Consider the following 13,850-nt stretch of genomic DNA (forward strand, 5'->3'; position numbering starts at 1 on the left):
AACGCTGTTAGGTGGGTTGATCATCAGATCATCAGAAAAACCAGACTATCACAGACATTATAGTTATATTTATAGTCACTTAAGTTATATTAAATGAGCACTATGGCTACAATACATGTATATTTTTAAAAGCATGTAACAGCTGTAAAATCAATGCAAAGGAACATTTAATAACTTCAAAACAACATAGGTTAATCTGACTCTGTTATCTTTCTGTTCTCTCAATCATATCAAAAATTTATGTGAAATGCCAAAAAAGCATATGTGAGCAAGGCAGCCTACAAACATAGTTCATTTACACCAGTTCTGTCAGAAGGAAAGGGCCAATATTCCTGCCAACTATTGTGAGACGTTATGGAAGGAAACCCATAATATTTGAGTCATAGTTTATGTAAAATAATACTAAATACTAATGAAGCCTAGTGTGGTCTATCAGACACCACCATATATCATTGCATTATTTATTTGATGCTTCCTTCTCCCATTTACTTCTCCAGCCCTGGTGGATCAGCTAGAACCCCCCCCGCCCCAAAGAAAATATATATACTATATATATAGGATCATTTTTTTGTGTAAATTCCTTCCCCTCTTTCAGCATTTGCCATAAATTTTTGATATGATTGAGAAAACAGAAAGATAACAGGGAGTTATATATATATATATATATATATATATATATGTGTGTGTGTGTGTGTGTGTGTGTTCGGTTTTCTGGATGAGCTTGTACTGCCATAACAAAATTTATTTTTAGACGTTACCAGGAATGCCAATAAGTGGAGGGTCCTGTCTATGCTAATTAAACGTTCAAGATAGAATTAAAAGGAGCCTCTTAAGTGTCCCATTTCACTATTAAGCATGACGTCCCCTGGTAGTTATGAAGGCAGAAACTGACGCTTTAACATCAGTCGAGCACTCTAATATGCACACCATCACATCAGTGCATAACTCATCAACCTCTGATGAGAATATATCTTTGGTAGCTGTCAGAACTTTTTAAGAACAAGGACGAAAAAAGTCGCTATGCTTCATGTTGCTTGTGCCCCGATTTATAAGTTGCTCCATTATTCATAACGGGGAATCAGAAAATGAAGGCTCATTATATACTCTTCAAGAGCTAAACTCATTAGCTACCACCGAAACCTTGCCATAGCCCCAGTTCCTAAAATGTCCTCTAACCTCGAAGCAGCTGTGATAATAAGCTCATACAGATACACACTCATGCACGCACCCGCACACACTCAATCACAAACGTGCATATTTCTGTAAGATCCGGCAGAATGAGTAATTCAGTCTAAAACCAGAGCACATCAAAAAGCTGTTTTGAACGTTTGCAGGAGGTATCTGTACAGGCACGCAACATGATGAGAGAGAGAGTTGTTCATTAATAGGATTAAATGCTAAGGCTAATGGTACAAACCGAGACACAGGATGTGTCAGGTATGTGATATGTGGCACCGCGCGGGGTAAGTTTTAGCAGCAGAGGGAGGAGGAGGTAGGGGGTTTCAGCAGAGGTTGTTATTGTCATGGATTACTCACTGCCACTTGATCTGCCTATAGCAGTAATCCCCTATCTAAGCTCCACAGAAAGGCAAAAACACACAGGAGTTATGTTACACCAATGGATATGTCTTGAAAACATCTCTTTGTAAGCCCATGGATGGGGGCTTTATTGACATTTCTCTCTTCCCCTCGCTATTCATTTCCTGCGGTGATTTATCTTGAATTAGTCAGTCATGATACCAATTTTACAACCAGCAATTTCAGTTTGGCTTTACTTTTTTGTAAATTCCTTCCCCTCTTTCATAAGTCAGGTCTTCATAAAGGGTTTATAGTGTTTTGATTTGATGCAGAGCTTGATGGGATCTGGCCACGGTTGACCGGTTGGAGAAAGGAGGGGTATGTTGGGGGGAACCTTGGGAGCAATCGTCGCCTTGATGGAGGAGTCTATGAGAAACTCATCAGAGGCTATGCTTTCCAAAAGTATGCACACTTTCCAGTCCCAGCTCAGCACTAACACAAGATTGCATTCATCAGCTCATTATGAAGTCTGTGATTTCTCACATATTTTGAATCACATGAACAGCTCGGGTGAAACTAATGATCCTTTAGGACGGACATTTTCAAAGAGTTTTTAAGGTCATCGCTTCATTCTTTAACCTTTTCGACAGGTGTAGCTGTCCATTCTGAAATGTAAACAGCCAAAAAACACAAAACCATCCATTGTCAATTGTGGACAAGACTCATTATCTGAGAGTGTCAGAAAGATGCCCGATACTACGCAAACATGATGCCTGTGTATTTTGACCTTTCCGGCAGAGTCAAAGGCAATCTTGTTGGTTTTGTGTACGTGGGCGCGCATGTAGTGGGCATCTCAGAGGTAATAAATGTGGGAGTCAAACCCGCTGTGGCTGCAGGTGTAAGGCCTGCTGCAGGATATGGAGCTGCTGCAGAGCAGAATGGAGCACAGTCATTTAAAAGAGACGTCTGCAGTCTATGGCTCTTGCTACCCCGCACCACCCGCCATCCCTCTTGGCAGCCCATTGATGTCAGAAAAACCTGCTCTCTTCCCAGAGGAGAGAGACTGCTGAAACTGCCACAGCGAAAACCCTTTCAACCCCCCCGTCAAACCTTCACCACCACCCCCACAACCGTATTACCAAAGAAAAAGCCTGAGCACAAGGGAGAGAGTAAAAATTTCAGTGACAGAGAAAATGGGAAGGGGTTGGGGGTGGGTCTAAGTAAATGAACTGTGCCTGGAGAAGAAAGGTTCTTTTACAGTCCTTCCCTGACCACATATGGGCTCACTCCCACAGGCAAGAACGACGGGAAAGGGTCGTTATAGAATGACAACAGGTGGTCTAGTGTAGTCTTACGGTTACATATGTTTCACTACATGTCCAAATTGAACTTTTCAATCACCTCTGTAATAATTTATTCTGTGCAAGAGAGAGACATTGAACTATCTCCCTTTAGGCTTGCCAGGCTGCACTGTTACCTTATATGTTACAGATGGTGGTAATAACCACCAGACCCACTGGTAGAAGGATTTTGAAAAAAAAAAAAAAAATTAAGGTGTTACAAAACTTTTTGCAATTTACAGATCCATCTCAATAAATAAGATTATCAAATAGTTGCTTGAAAAAGTTAAACTGATAGTTTATATCGATTCATTACACACATAGCAGTTTATTTCTGGTGTTTAATCTCTTTATTTGACAGTTGCAGCTAATAAAAATGTTGTTTTCCACAAACTAGAATATTGGATAAGATCAATAAAAGTGGAATTTATGTTGTACGGCCTACACAATCAACTGGGAAACTGCTGAATTGTGATATTTTCTCCATCATTTTTTCCTTATCCTCCTCTTCAAGGAGGATAAGCCACGAAAGGTTATCACTAAAGAATTATGGCTGTTCACAGAGTGCTCTATCCCAAAAGATTGATGGAAAGTTTAGTGAAAGGAAAATGTGTGCTTTGAAATGGTCCAAAAGGAAGAGGAATACTGCAGTGTTAAGAGGACTGTGAAAAAGGTCTTTTTAAGAGTTTAGAGGTGACAAAGTGTGAACTGTGGGTGAAAGCTTCAAAAATCTCCACACAGAAAAGCACCCCAGAATCCATGGCACATTTCATGGGCCATGTGACCAGCTGCTGATCCACTGTTTTATCGAGTCTAAGGTCTGGCCAGCAGAATAACCTGTTATAAATGCTATGGAGAATCTATAGAGTATTGTCAAAAGAAAGGGTCACCGGACATCTTCCTCAAAGCAGACAAGTTTTGCTACAGCAGCTTCCTTAACACCTCAAATGCTTTACTGTATATACTAAATTTCTGTAAAACTGTAATTTGGGTTTTTGTTAGCTGTAAACCATAAGCATTAGCAGAAATAAATGATTACTACTGTGGTAAATACTTAAGGAGATAGACTCCTCCATCACTAATTTTACTAATAATACTGAGATAAATTAACTTTTCTATAATATTCTAGTTCATTAAGAAGGACATGTCATGTACATGTGCTCAAAGGAAACATTTGAGTTTTACTGTACCAGTATATGCTCACATACGCCTTTTGTCTCTGCTACAAACGCAACAGTGTTATCTTGAAAAAAATGAAAGCTCTTTATCAATAGAAATGAATATTTAACAGCTCTTTATATGCTGATTACTGGGCAAGAGGTCAGACATGTTATTGGAGTAGAGATAATGCGTACTGTGCCTTGTTGAACACGTGTCCAGCTACTTACAGACAGACAGACAGACAATCAGACAGACAGTCAGACTCTCACTTTGTACGGTGAGAAAGGCTGGATTGGAGACAATAGCATCACTTCTCTCAGATTGGCCGGCTTGGCATTCAAAGAAGGCATCATCATCAAGTTGTGCATCTTCAATCCTGAGATTATACTGTCCTGTGCAGACACAGAAATGGAGAAATGTACTTAATCAAGAGCAGAAGCGTAAAACAGCTTTTTTTTTTTTATCAGAAAAAATTAAAAGAGGCCACAGTCACATTAAGGTTGTCATTCATTATGAATCATAGTTTAATGTGCAATCTTTCAATGGGATAATTCAACTCTGAATATGTTTAAATGGATGCCTCAGGATCTTTGAAGTGAGTTTATGTTAAAAGGTTACAAGCAGTTTTCTTTAGACAACTCACCAAATATTTTATGCTCATCTCTATTACAGAGTTGCCTACTGTTGCCAAAAAAAGTCATTTCCAAAATTAGAGACAATACACATGTTTTCTATTCTGATATATTAGTTAATGAAGACATTAGTAAGCCTACATATGTTTTTATTGCACAACCCAGATCAGGGTTAAAATCATTTACTGAGTTTATCAGCAAAATCCCATTCGGTCAGCCCATTGTACATTCCTGCTTCAAGGAACCACATGTAGTATATACTGTACTTTGAGAACTAGAAAAGTATCAAAGCACTTATAATAATAACCATAATATAGCAGGCATATGAATCACCAACTATATGTATTATGGCTGTATTCTCAATGAAACAGGTGTGAATATAATTAGTTTCAGCAGTTTATTCAGGATTAACCTCTTAAAAATTCAGATGTGTTTATGAACACTTTAATTGTAAACCTTTCACAAAAATGCCAAACGATTTTGCAAAAAAAAGCACTTAATACACATAAAAGGCTTCACAATTGTTCTTCAACATACTCTAAAGTGACAATGAAAACTAAAAAGATTTTTCTGTCACTGACTGCTTCAGATACAAAAGATCTAGCTTCTTGTGCAATGATAAGAGCAGCTCTTTACAATTTATAAAAGAAGAAAATTAATAGTATTCAGTCATATCTAGGTGATCTAGCTATAAATAGACAATTTCCTTTTAGCTGTAGAGTTGAAACATGAGACTCTGTGAGAATCTCTAATTTCTTGCCCCAGGCATTCCAATTGATATGCAAGTTGCAGTGTACTGTATACTTGAAGGATTGTTTTTCTTTTTTTTTTTTGTTTTTTGTTTTTTGCAGGAGTTTCCAATGCGGTAAATAAAATCCAATCTCTAATTCAAAACGCGAACTGAATAAACTGCCTATTATTTGCTGCCAGACAGAGTCCCTCACTATGTATCTCCCCTCTGCTAGTCTGGCATGCCAATGGGGCTTGATTTGTTTGATGCGTTGCCACAACCTGTGGGGATTAGATGATGCTCACTGTTGGTTTTCCAGCTCCTGATGGCTCACGGCCCACTAACATGTGGAAAATAGTATCTTGGTCTGACAACCACTCAGGCCTAAAAACGCATGTGTCAAGTAAGCTGGCAAGATAATTAACACCAACCAGAAGCAATTTTCACATCTAAGTTATCATTGAGTGCAGAGAGTGGGAGAGACACTGAAGTCATTAATCACGTTCCTCTTTTCTGAAATTATTCACAAATAGTCCAATCAAGTAGCAGCAAGTGTGTATTTATGGCAGAGGAGATGGTGGAAGGCAGGGACGTGATGTGCCAATTTGTCTATTACTTTCTATTTATTTCATATAGATTAGAACCTTAGGAGGCTTTAAGATTGAGAATAGATACAAAGACATATTGACTGCAGTTAAAATTAATGTTCCCTATGCAAATTCACGTTATGTGAACCAAATTAAAACTGAAAGTATATCTTACAACATATAGTCTTCCTAGTAAATGTGGTTGCCTTTTAAAAGTATTTGTTTTTAAATGAAATCCCCTCCTTAGGTGTTTATCTTAGCATATTTGTTATACTAAATCATTTCCCACAACAAATTAATTACGCCATGGTCTCACATACATGGGGTTGTGTGAAAATTAGATCACAACCTCAAATCAAAGCATGAGTCTCATTTAAACAATGCCTCGCAGAGAGGGTAACCTGCTGAAGTGTTTGTTTTTTTAAATAACATTTAACAGGTCAAAATAAATGCATTATTTTAAAGTGGGAGTAAGTGGAAACAAAGAGTAAAAGGTTCAGATCAGACATTTGTGATTTCCAAATCAGCTGTTTGTTTTCTACCCAGTCAGCTGATAAAAGCAAGTAACAGGTTCCAAAAAAATGTTTAATTTTACAGTTTCAAATGACTTTCTCACTTTTTCACTACATACCGCAAAGATTTTACTCATGTCACACTCCTTCTCTGTTTCACCCGGTCTGAACTAGTTTTAAGGAAAAATGAATGAGGTTTCCTTCTGCTGCACACAATCTGACTTTTGTGAACTGGCTGAAGGCTCTTTATCGCTTTCTATTTCCTTTTCTTCCTCTGTTTGAAATTACAGACTCAAAGGAAAAAGAAAGAAACTTTGGTGACTGTAAAAGCCTACATGAAACTTTTACCTAGACTGAAGAAATTAGGGAGGAAGGAATTTTCATGTTTCATGAATAACACAATCAATCATTAATCCATTTAATAATCTTTCATAATAGTTATGTTATCATCATTATGGAAAATATGCAAAAGCTTGGTGTTTTTTTTGTGCTCATTAATAATTACATTTCGCCTCATTGATTGGCTGCAGGTCAGGTATAATTAAATCACTGCTTGTGGGCCAATCATTGAAAATAAATTAACAAAGACATACTTCATGCTCTAGTGCGCCGAACAAGCTGTTTTATTGGCTCATCTGTGTTTGTCTTTACAATAAGAGCTGTTACACGAATGAGCCTGAAATCTTGCAGTAGATTAGGACTCATGTCATTCCATATTTATATCACTCCTTTGCTTCAGGGGGTGAGGGGACAAGGAAGTGTGCTGCATCTACCTTGAGTGTGTGTTGAAATCAATGCTGCCCTCTCTTGTCTCTGTAAAGACATGATTTCGAGCTTTTTAAAGCATAAATAAACACCCCCGATGGTAACAATCAGTGAGAACTGGTGGCCTATCAAGTGCAGTCAAGTGTCATCCCAAATGATTTGGTTCGTTCTGGGCAGAGGAAAGTGATTGCATACATCAGTCTGCAGTTACCTTTCCTGGAAATTGTACCTGTGCTGATGGAGATGTTATTCATAGATGAGTGGATGAGTGTATAGCATGCTGAGTTTGCCTGTGGTTCAAGTGTTCCTGGGCGCAGGTTCTTATCTCAATGCTGTAGACTTTTTAAAAAAATGTTATTTCTATATGGGCTGTTATTGATGCTTGCGTTGAATCGCTAATCAGCAAATAAAATGACATTTTAGAACTATAAAAGGTAAAAATGTTCTTGAATAATTTATTTTTTATCAATACTTTATTTAAAAATAAATTACTAAATTATAGATTCAGCATGGAATGTGTGGCATATGAAAAACGCTTCAGAAGACTTTCATACAGGAGAATTTGTTTTTCTTCTTTTTTTTTTTTTAAGTTTATGTTAGGCCACTTCTGAATTAGAGACAACATCAGAGGTGACTGAAAAGTAGCTCAGTGGTCCATGGATATCTTTTTCAAAGAATGCAAAACATTCAATTTCATTTAAAAATCAAATTTGCAGAGCCCAGAAGAAAAGAGGCACCAAATTTATATTGCTTAAAGTCCAGTGGGAAGTTTCACCAGTCAGTCATTTGTTAGGGTTAGTCTGCTGCATTTCCTGCTGCTCCAAAGTTTGCATACCTGTCTACGTGGAAAGTAAGCAGCAATTCATGCTTACAAACTTTACGGAGCTATTGATTTCATATTTCAATAGAATTTATTTTATGTATTATTCAAATTTTCTAAGAAACTCAAGCTCTAGATGCTTGTAAAAAAAAAATTATATAAATGACAAAAATAAAGGGTTGAGATATCACGCTTGAGAACCTATACAAAATAGAAGGTTTAGTATTTGAAAGAATTACAGAAAAATATATATTTTTCAGAGATACTACACATTACTGAGATGCACCTGTATATTTTTGTTGATGTTTTATGTGCATGGACTATGGTTCCCCAACCGTGCATATGTCGCTGGCTGTCTCCCACAGAGTGCAACAGTGAAGTGTGGCCCGTCTAGTTGCAGGATGATCAGGAACAGATGCTCCTCTCCTACTCGGGATTGCCTTCTAATTGGCTATTACTTTTTATAGACTGTGGTGTTCTGCAACACACTTTTTTTCCCCTCTGTCACATTTTACTGATTAGCTGACAGTTATGTGTTTTTTTTTCTCCCTTTTGATATGCCTATGACAGGATAAGTGAAACGTGTATTCTCACGTTTTTATACCAACCCTCTGCATTTATAGCTCACGTTTTTTTATGACAGTGTTGCTTTATCAGTTTAACCTCATTTATTTTACTGTGAAGTACCCAGAGTGTTATTTGATGCATTTTTTTTTTCTTTTTTACTAAAACTATGCAAGTTAGTGTTGACAGCCTTGTTCTATACTGAACTTTAACAGTTTAAGCTTTACGGTAATTTCTATGTTGTGTGACTTTTAAACAAAAAGACTTGCATTACAAACATATTTACAGTCCTTGAACTTTTGCATACTTTCTTACATTACAACTCCAAAATTAAGTGTGTTTAATCTGGCTTTTAGGTGATAAACCCAAACCAAGTAGCATGTAGTGCAGTTACATAAGATATGAATTTGGATTTATTTGCAAATTTCCACCTGACAAACAGGAGTGTTTCTTTTCACTGTCGCAACATGAGCGGCCAGTATAAAAAATTGCTGAAAGTTGCCAGCAGGTTGCAGTAGACTGTCCATTGTTGATAATTGTTGATACTCACTGCTTTGACTTGGTCTATCACATGAATACATAAATTTAATTGATGTTTATGGATGTTAATAGACACATTTTTTAAGTTTAAGTGGTATAAAATCATTTCTAGGCACCATATTTAGCGAGAACAACTATAGAATTTACTCTGTCTCATTTTTGTTTTATTGCTTTTATTTAAAATCAGTCCTACAGACTACTTGGGTGACTTTCCTGTTTACCTCTCCTTCCAATCATGCTGTAGCGTGGGAAGCCTGGCAGGCTTCTCTGAGGTCCCAAAAGAAAGCCGTCTTTCGCCCACTGCACAATCCCCGAGGCCCTGAGGACCTCACACTTCAGCACAGCTGTGGCTCCCATTCGCACAGTGAGGTTCCTGGGCTCAGTCCTGAAGGCCTGCTGGGCATGCGTGCCTGGAGACATAAAAAGCGGAGGGAGGCAAGGAGCTGGAGTGGAAGAGGGTGTAATGGGAGTTAATGCAAAGAGATAAAAACGAACGAGGAAATCGGTGTGCGCGAGGAGTGTTATCAAAGAAGTAAATGAAGTAGAGAGAGCGTGACATAAACATGCACCACAGGGATGCAGTCCTGTGATCTTTTGTAGGAGAAGGCATCCCCATTGTGTGTGGACACATTATTCATCCTGGCATATGTTTTATTGATGGTAAACTGCGGTGATACGGCTCTGAAAATGAGTCAATAAAGTAATTACGGCAAATTAAATCTCCCCTCGGTCACGCAGATATGGTACGGGGAGATGCAAAAAAAGCAGGGGGTATCAGACACCTTGTTCACCTGTGGTTTTTCTTTAATGTTGATGTCCCACCAGCTAATTCCTTCTTGGAAGAGTAATGATTATCACTTTAATCCCCCTTGTTTGTCATAGGTAAGGTTGGCCATCCTTCAGCCAGACTGTGAAGGGGAATTCACTGGTTCAGTGCATCTGAATCAGAAAGGTAACTTTAATGCAGAACTATCACCAGGATGAGGATTACATCATTATAGTACACAGAATAAATTCAGTTCAAGGAGCCCTGTGCAAATACTTATTCCAATTAGCAGCTCAAATCAAAGCATGGGTCTCGTTTAAACAATGCCCTGCAGAGAGGGTCTGCCTGATTTCATTGAGTTGCTTAAATCTTGACCTTCATTGAAGCAATGACCAAGTTGTTTGTGAAGTGCATGCTCTGTTGCATCTGACAACATGAGTGAGAGGCAGAGCTCTCAGATCAAGGCTGAACCAGTCACCTCACGTCAAATATGAAGGGCAGGATTGGCCATAACAGTGGATGCATACAAACAGCCAAACACAGAAGCGTTTTTGCATACAGTTTACATAAATGAATACTCAACAGAGATGCAGAATGGATGTGCTTTTCTGAAAATACAGAAATATATCTTATCAACTACGTGATAAAATTTCATTTGTGTGTTCTTAATTAAAATGTATTGCTCAATCCAGAAAGATTTTAGAGTTTCTTAATTTAATAAAAGGAGTGTTCCATTTCATATAAGTATCTGTTTTAAGCTAGTAACAGTTAATGTTATTAAAGAAAGACATTTTAGATTTAAGAGGACGCTATTGATTGTTGAGCTTCTGTTTTAGTCAAGATGTAAGCCATGTTTCTTTTCTTTTTGTGTCTTCTTTTCTTTTTTTTTGTCAAGTAAGCCTTAATGTCAGCCATAGGTTTTCCATACATCCCTGTCTATTATGCTCAAACTAGACTCTTCCTGTCCCTTTGAGGACATTATAGCAAATTAACCAATGACATTCAGCATCTAGACATGGTAAGATAAGTTAATGTTTGAACTGAGCATCAGAATGGGGAGGAAATTGGATTTTAAGACCCTTAAAAATTCATGTTTTTTTGGTGCCACGCAAGCTGGCCTGATTAATTTAGGTACAGTTGATTTACTGTCATTTTCAGATACGCACAACCGTCTCATGGGTTTACAGTAAAAAAAAAGAAAATATATGCAGTGAACAGCAGGCATGTGGATAAAAAATTCTTGCTGGGCAACCAAACTCAAATAACCTCTTGTTACAGCAAGATATGTAGAAAATATTGTCTCTGAGCGACAACACATCAAACTTTGAAGCAGATGGGCCACAGCAGAAGAAGACCAAATCTGGTGACACTCTTGTCAGCTGAGAATTGAAACCTGAGGCTACAATTCTTACAGGCTCCTGCAAATTGGACAATAAAAGATTGAAAAAATGTTGCTTGTTTTGTTATGTCTCCAATTCAGCTGCAACATTCAGATGGTGAGATTAGAGTTTGGGGTAGACATCATGAAAACATAAATCCCTCCTGCCTTATATCAGTTGTTTTGTTCAGAGGTGATTGTATGGTGTGGCACATATTTTCTTGGTACTCATCTGGACCATTAGTACCATTTGAGCATGCTTACTTCCTACCTGAGTACAGTTGCTGACCATTACTTTATAGCCATAGTATACCCATCTTATCATGTCCACTCTATGACCATGTAACAAAGCCCAAATCGTCTAGTACTGGTTTCCTGAATGTTGCACTATGCTCGCTGTGTTCTAAAGTCCTCCACAGTCTCCATTTCTCAATCCAATAGGCTCCCTTTGGGCTGTGATTTACGTCATATAATGTGCTATCAACAAATCTATTTCAAGTGTGTGATGCTGTCATGTCAATACATATCAAAAACTTGGAGTATTTTTTTCTGATGCCCTACAGCTGCAGTATGTAACTTTTATAAAATTCAAAATATACAGGCTACATTGTTAAAATCATCACTACATCATGGCAGTATAATATGAGACAGATAATTAGTGGAAAAAATCAAGCTCCTCTACCTTCTTCCAGTGCCGAGCTAAGAGGAGTATTTTAGCACTGTCAATCAGTCTTGTGTATTTGCTGCTCACATCCTTCCCCTTGCTCTCTGTTGCTTCTTCCCAACAGCAGAGCATGTCATGAATGCCTGGGCTATTTAGCACAGCCACCAAACAGTTTTCCTGTAACAGTAAGTTGTTTTTCCACACTTAGCACATTGAACAGTGTGTCCATGAGAATGATTGACAGCGTTACAACCTTCCTCCTTACTCTGATTGGTTGTTTCCGACCGGGAGCGGTGCTTTTCTGGAAATTGCAATAGCACTGGGAGGGAAGAGCTTGATTTTTTCCACGATTATCTGTCTCATTCTATACTGTCATTATAAGGTCACTTATTTAACATACAAACAAGTGAACTTCAATATATATATATATATATATATATATATATATATATTCATTAAAGTTGGATACTGTAGTTTCTTTAGATTTATGCAACATGGAATTAAACCAGTGAACTTGTCCAGCAAAGGTCTTCCAACCAGGTGTTGGCCAAACATTTTCAAATTGAATGTTTAAAAAACATTCACTTTAAAAATTATTTGATAGCATCTTGCAAATTTCCTATTAAAATTCCTTACACCTAACCTGTGCAAATTTCCATAGGTTAACCTAACTCGATTGTTGAGATATTTATTTAAATTAGCCATAAAATATAAATATGACATCATAACAAAACAAAAAATATGTTATAACTTTTGGTGTTTTACCATCCTAAGACTAACAGTGGTGGTAAATTGACTAGCCAACAATTTCTCAGAGCAATGCAGCTTAATCTCTGCAGGTCAACAATATCTGGTGTTCAACATAATATCTTGGCATTGAGTAGTTATAAATGAACTGTCTCAACGACATATGAATTTCCTTAAGTTGAAGTCAAAAAACAAATTCTTCTTCCTACTTTCTTTTTCACTTGTTTATGTATTAAAAATAATTTTTTTCTTTGTAAAATTGCTCTGCTGCCGCCATGCAGCTCGGTTTGTCTCAGAATTTCTGAGTCCCTGCAGTTATTTTCTGCTCCATTTTAAAGTTACTTAATCTGTGTGGTAATTAACCTTCCTTCTTGCATTCTACCTTGTTTGCCTCCTGTTTTGCTCTTTGCTCAACTTGTATCATCAATCATTTTGTGGTTTAACTGTAGTCCAACCCTTCTGTTTATTAGCTGTCTGTTCCTTATTATTTGTCGTGCTGTGCATACCGATATTTTTAGTTTGCACCTTATTTAGTTATTTGTGTATTTTGTCTTGAACCATTCCCTGCGGTTTTGTTCCAAAGCTTGGATTTGTGTATTTTTTTTTTATTTTCTGTATTTTCTAACTAAAGCTTCCCCTTTTCATTGCTCCAACCTTCAAATGTTTCTTACCTTTTTGTCCTCTCTCTCTTTGGAATGAACACTCAGATAAAACCTTGCACCATGTTTTTCCTTAAGGATGTCAAACATTTCTATAGAAAAAAATAAATGTTGATGCCGTTGCTAAAAATGCTGGATATTTCTGGCATGCAGTCATAAAAAACCTTTTTTTCCCTGTGTCTAAAGATATTCATGTCATTAGTGCATAAATAGGTAAACGCGGTATCTATAAAGAGTACTCACTTCCTTGGATGTTTTACCTTTTTATTGCTTTTACAAAATCACGAGGAACAAAATGTCAAATGTAGCTTTTTTTTACAAGAAAAAATGCTTTTAATTTTAAAGTGAAAAGTGAGCTCTATTAAACTTTTACAATTAGATAAAAATACTAAACATAAAATAAATGATTTTTTATTTATTTTACACATTTTATGTGTTCCCCCTTTTTAAAGTAACTGACCTAATCC

At 37.2% G+C, this 13,850-nt stretch overlaps 1 protein-coding gene across 1 annotated transcript in view; it reads right to left on the reverse strand.

The window, feature by feature from the left end:
- The window catches only part of nphs1 (NPHS1 adhesion molecule, nephrin), a 51,008-nt gene that overhangs the window by 34,116 nt on the left and 3,042 nt on the right, over positions 1–13,850 (reverse strand). Inside the window, exons 2-3 of the mRNA XM_032555871.1 lie at positions 9,391–9,579; positions 4,289–4,411 (exon numbers count right to left, since the gene is read on the reverse strand). Of these exons, the coding sequence (XP_032411762.1) occupies positions 4,289–4,411; positions 9,391–9,579 (312 nt within the window). The remainder of the gene's footprint in view (positions 1–4,288; positions 4,412–9,390; positions 9,580–13,850) is intronic.

This window comes from Xiphophorus hellerii, chromosome 3, assembly GCF_003331165.1.
Source record: "Xiphophorus hellerii strain 12219 chromosome 3, Xiphophorus_hellerii-4.1, whole genome shotgun sequence".
Lineage (NCBI taxonomy): Eukaryota > Metazoa > Chordata > Actinopteri > Cyprinodontiformes > Poeciliidae > Xiphophorus > Xiphophorus hellerii.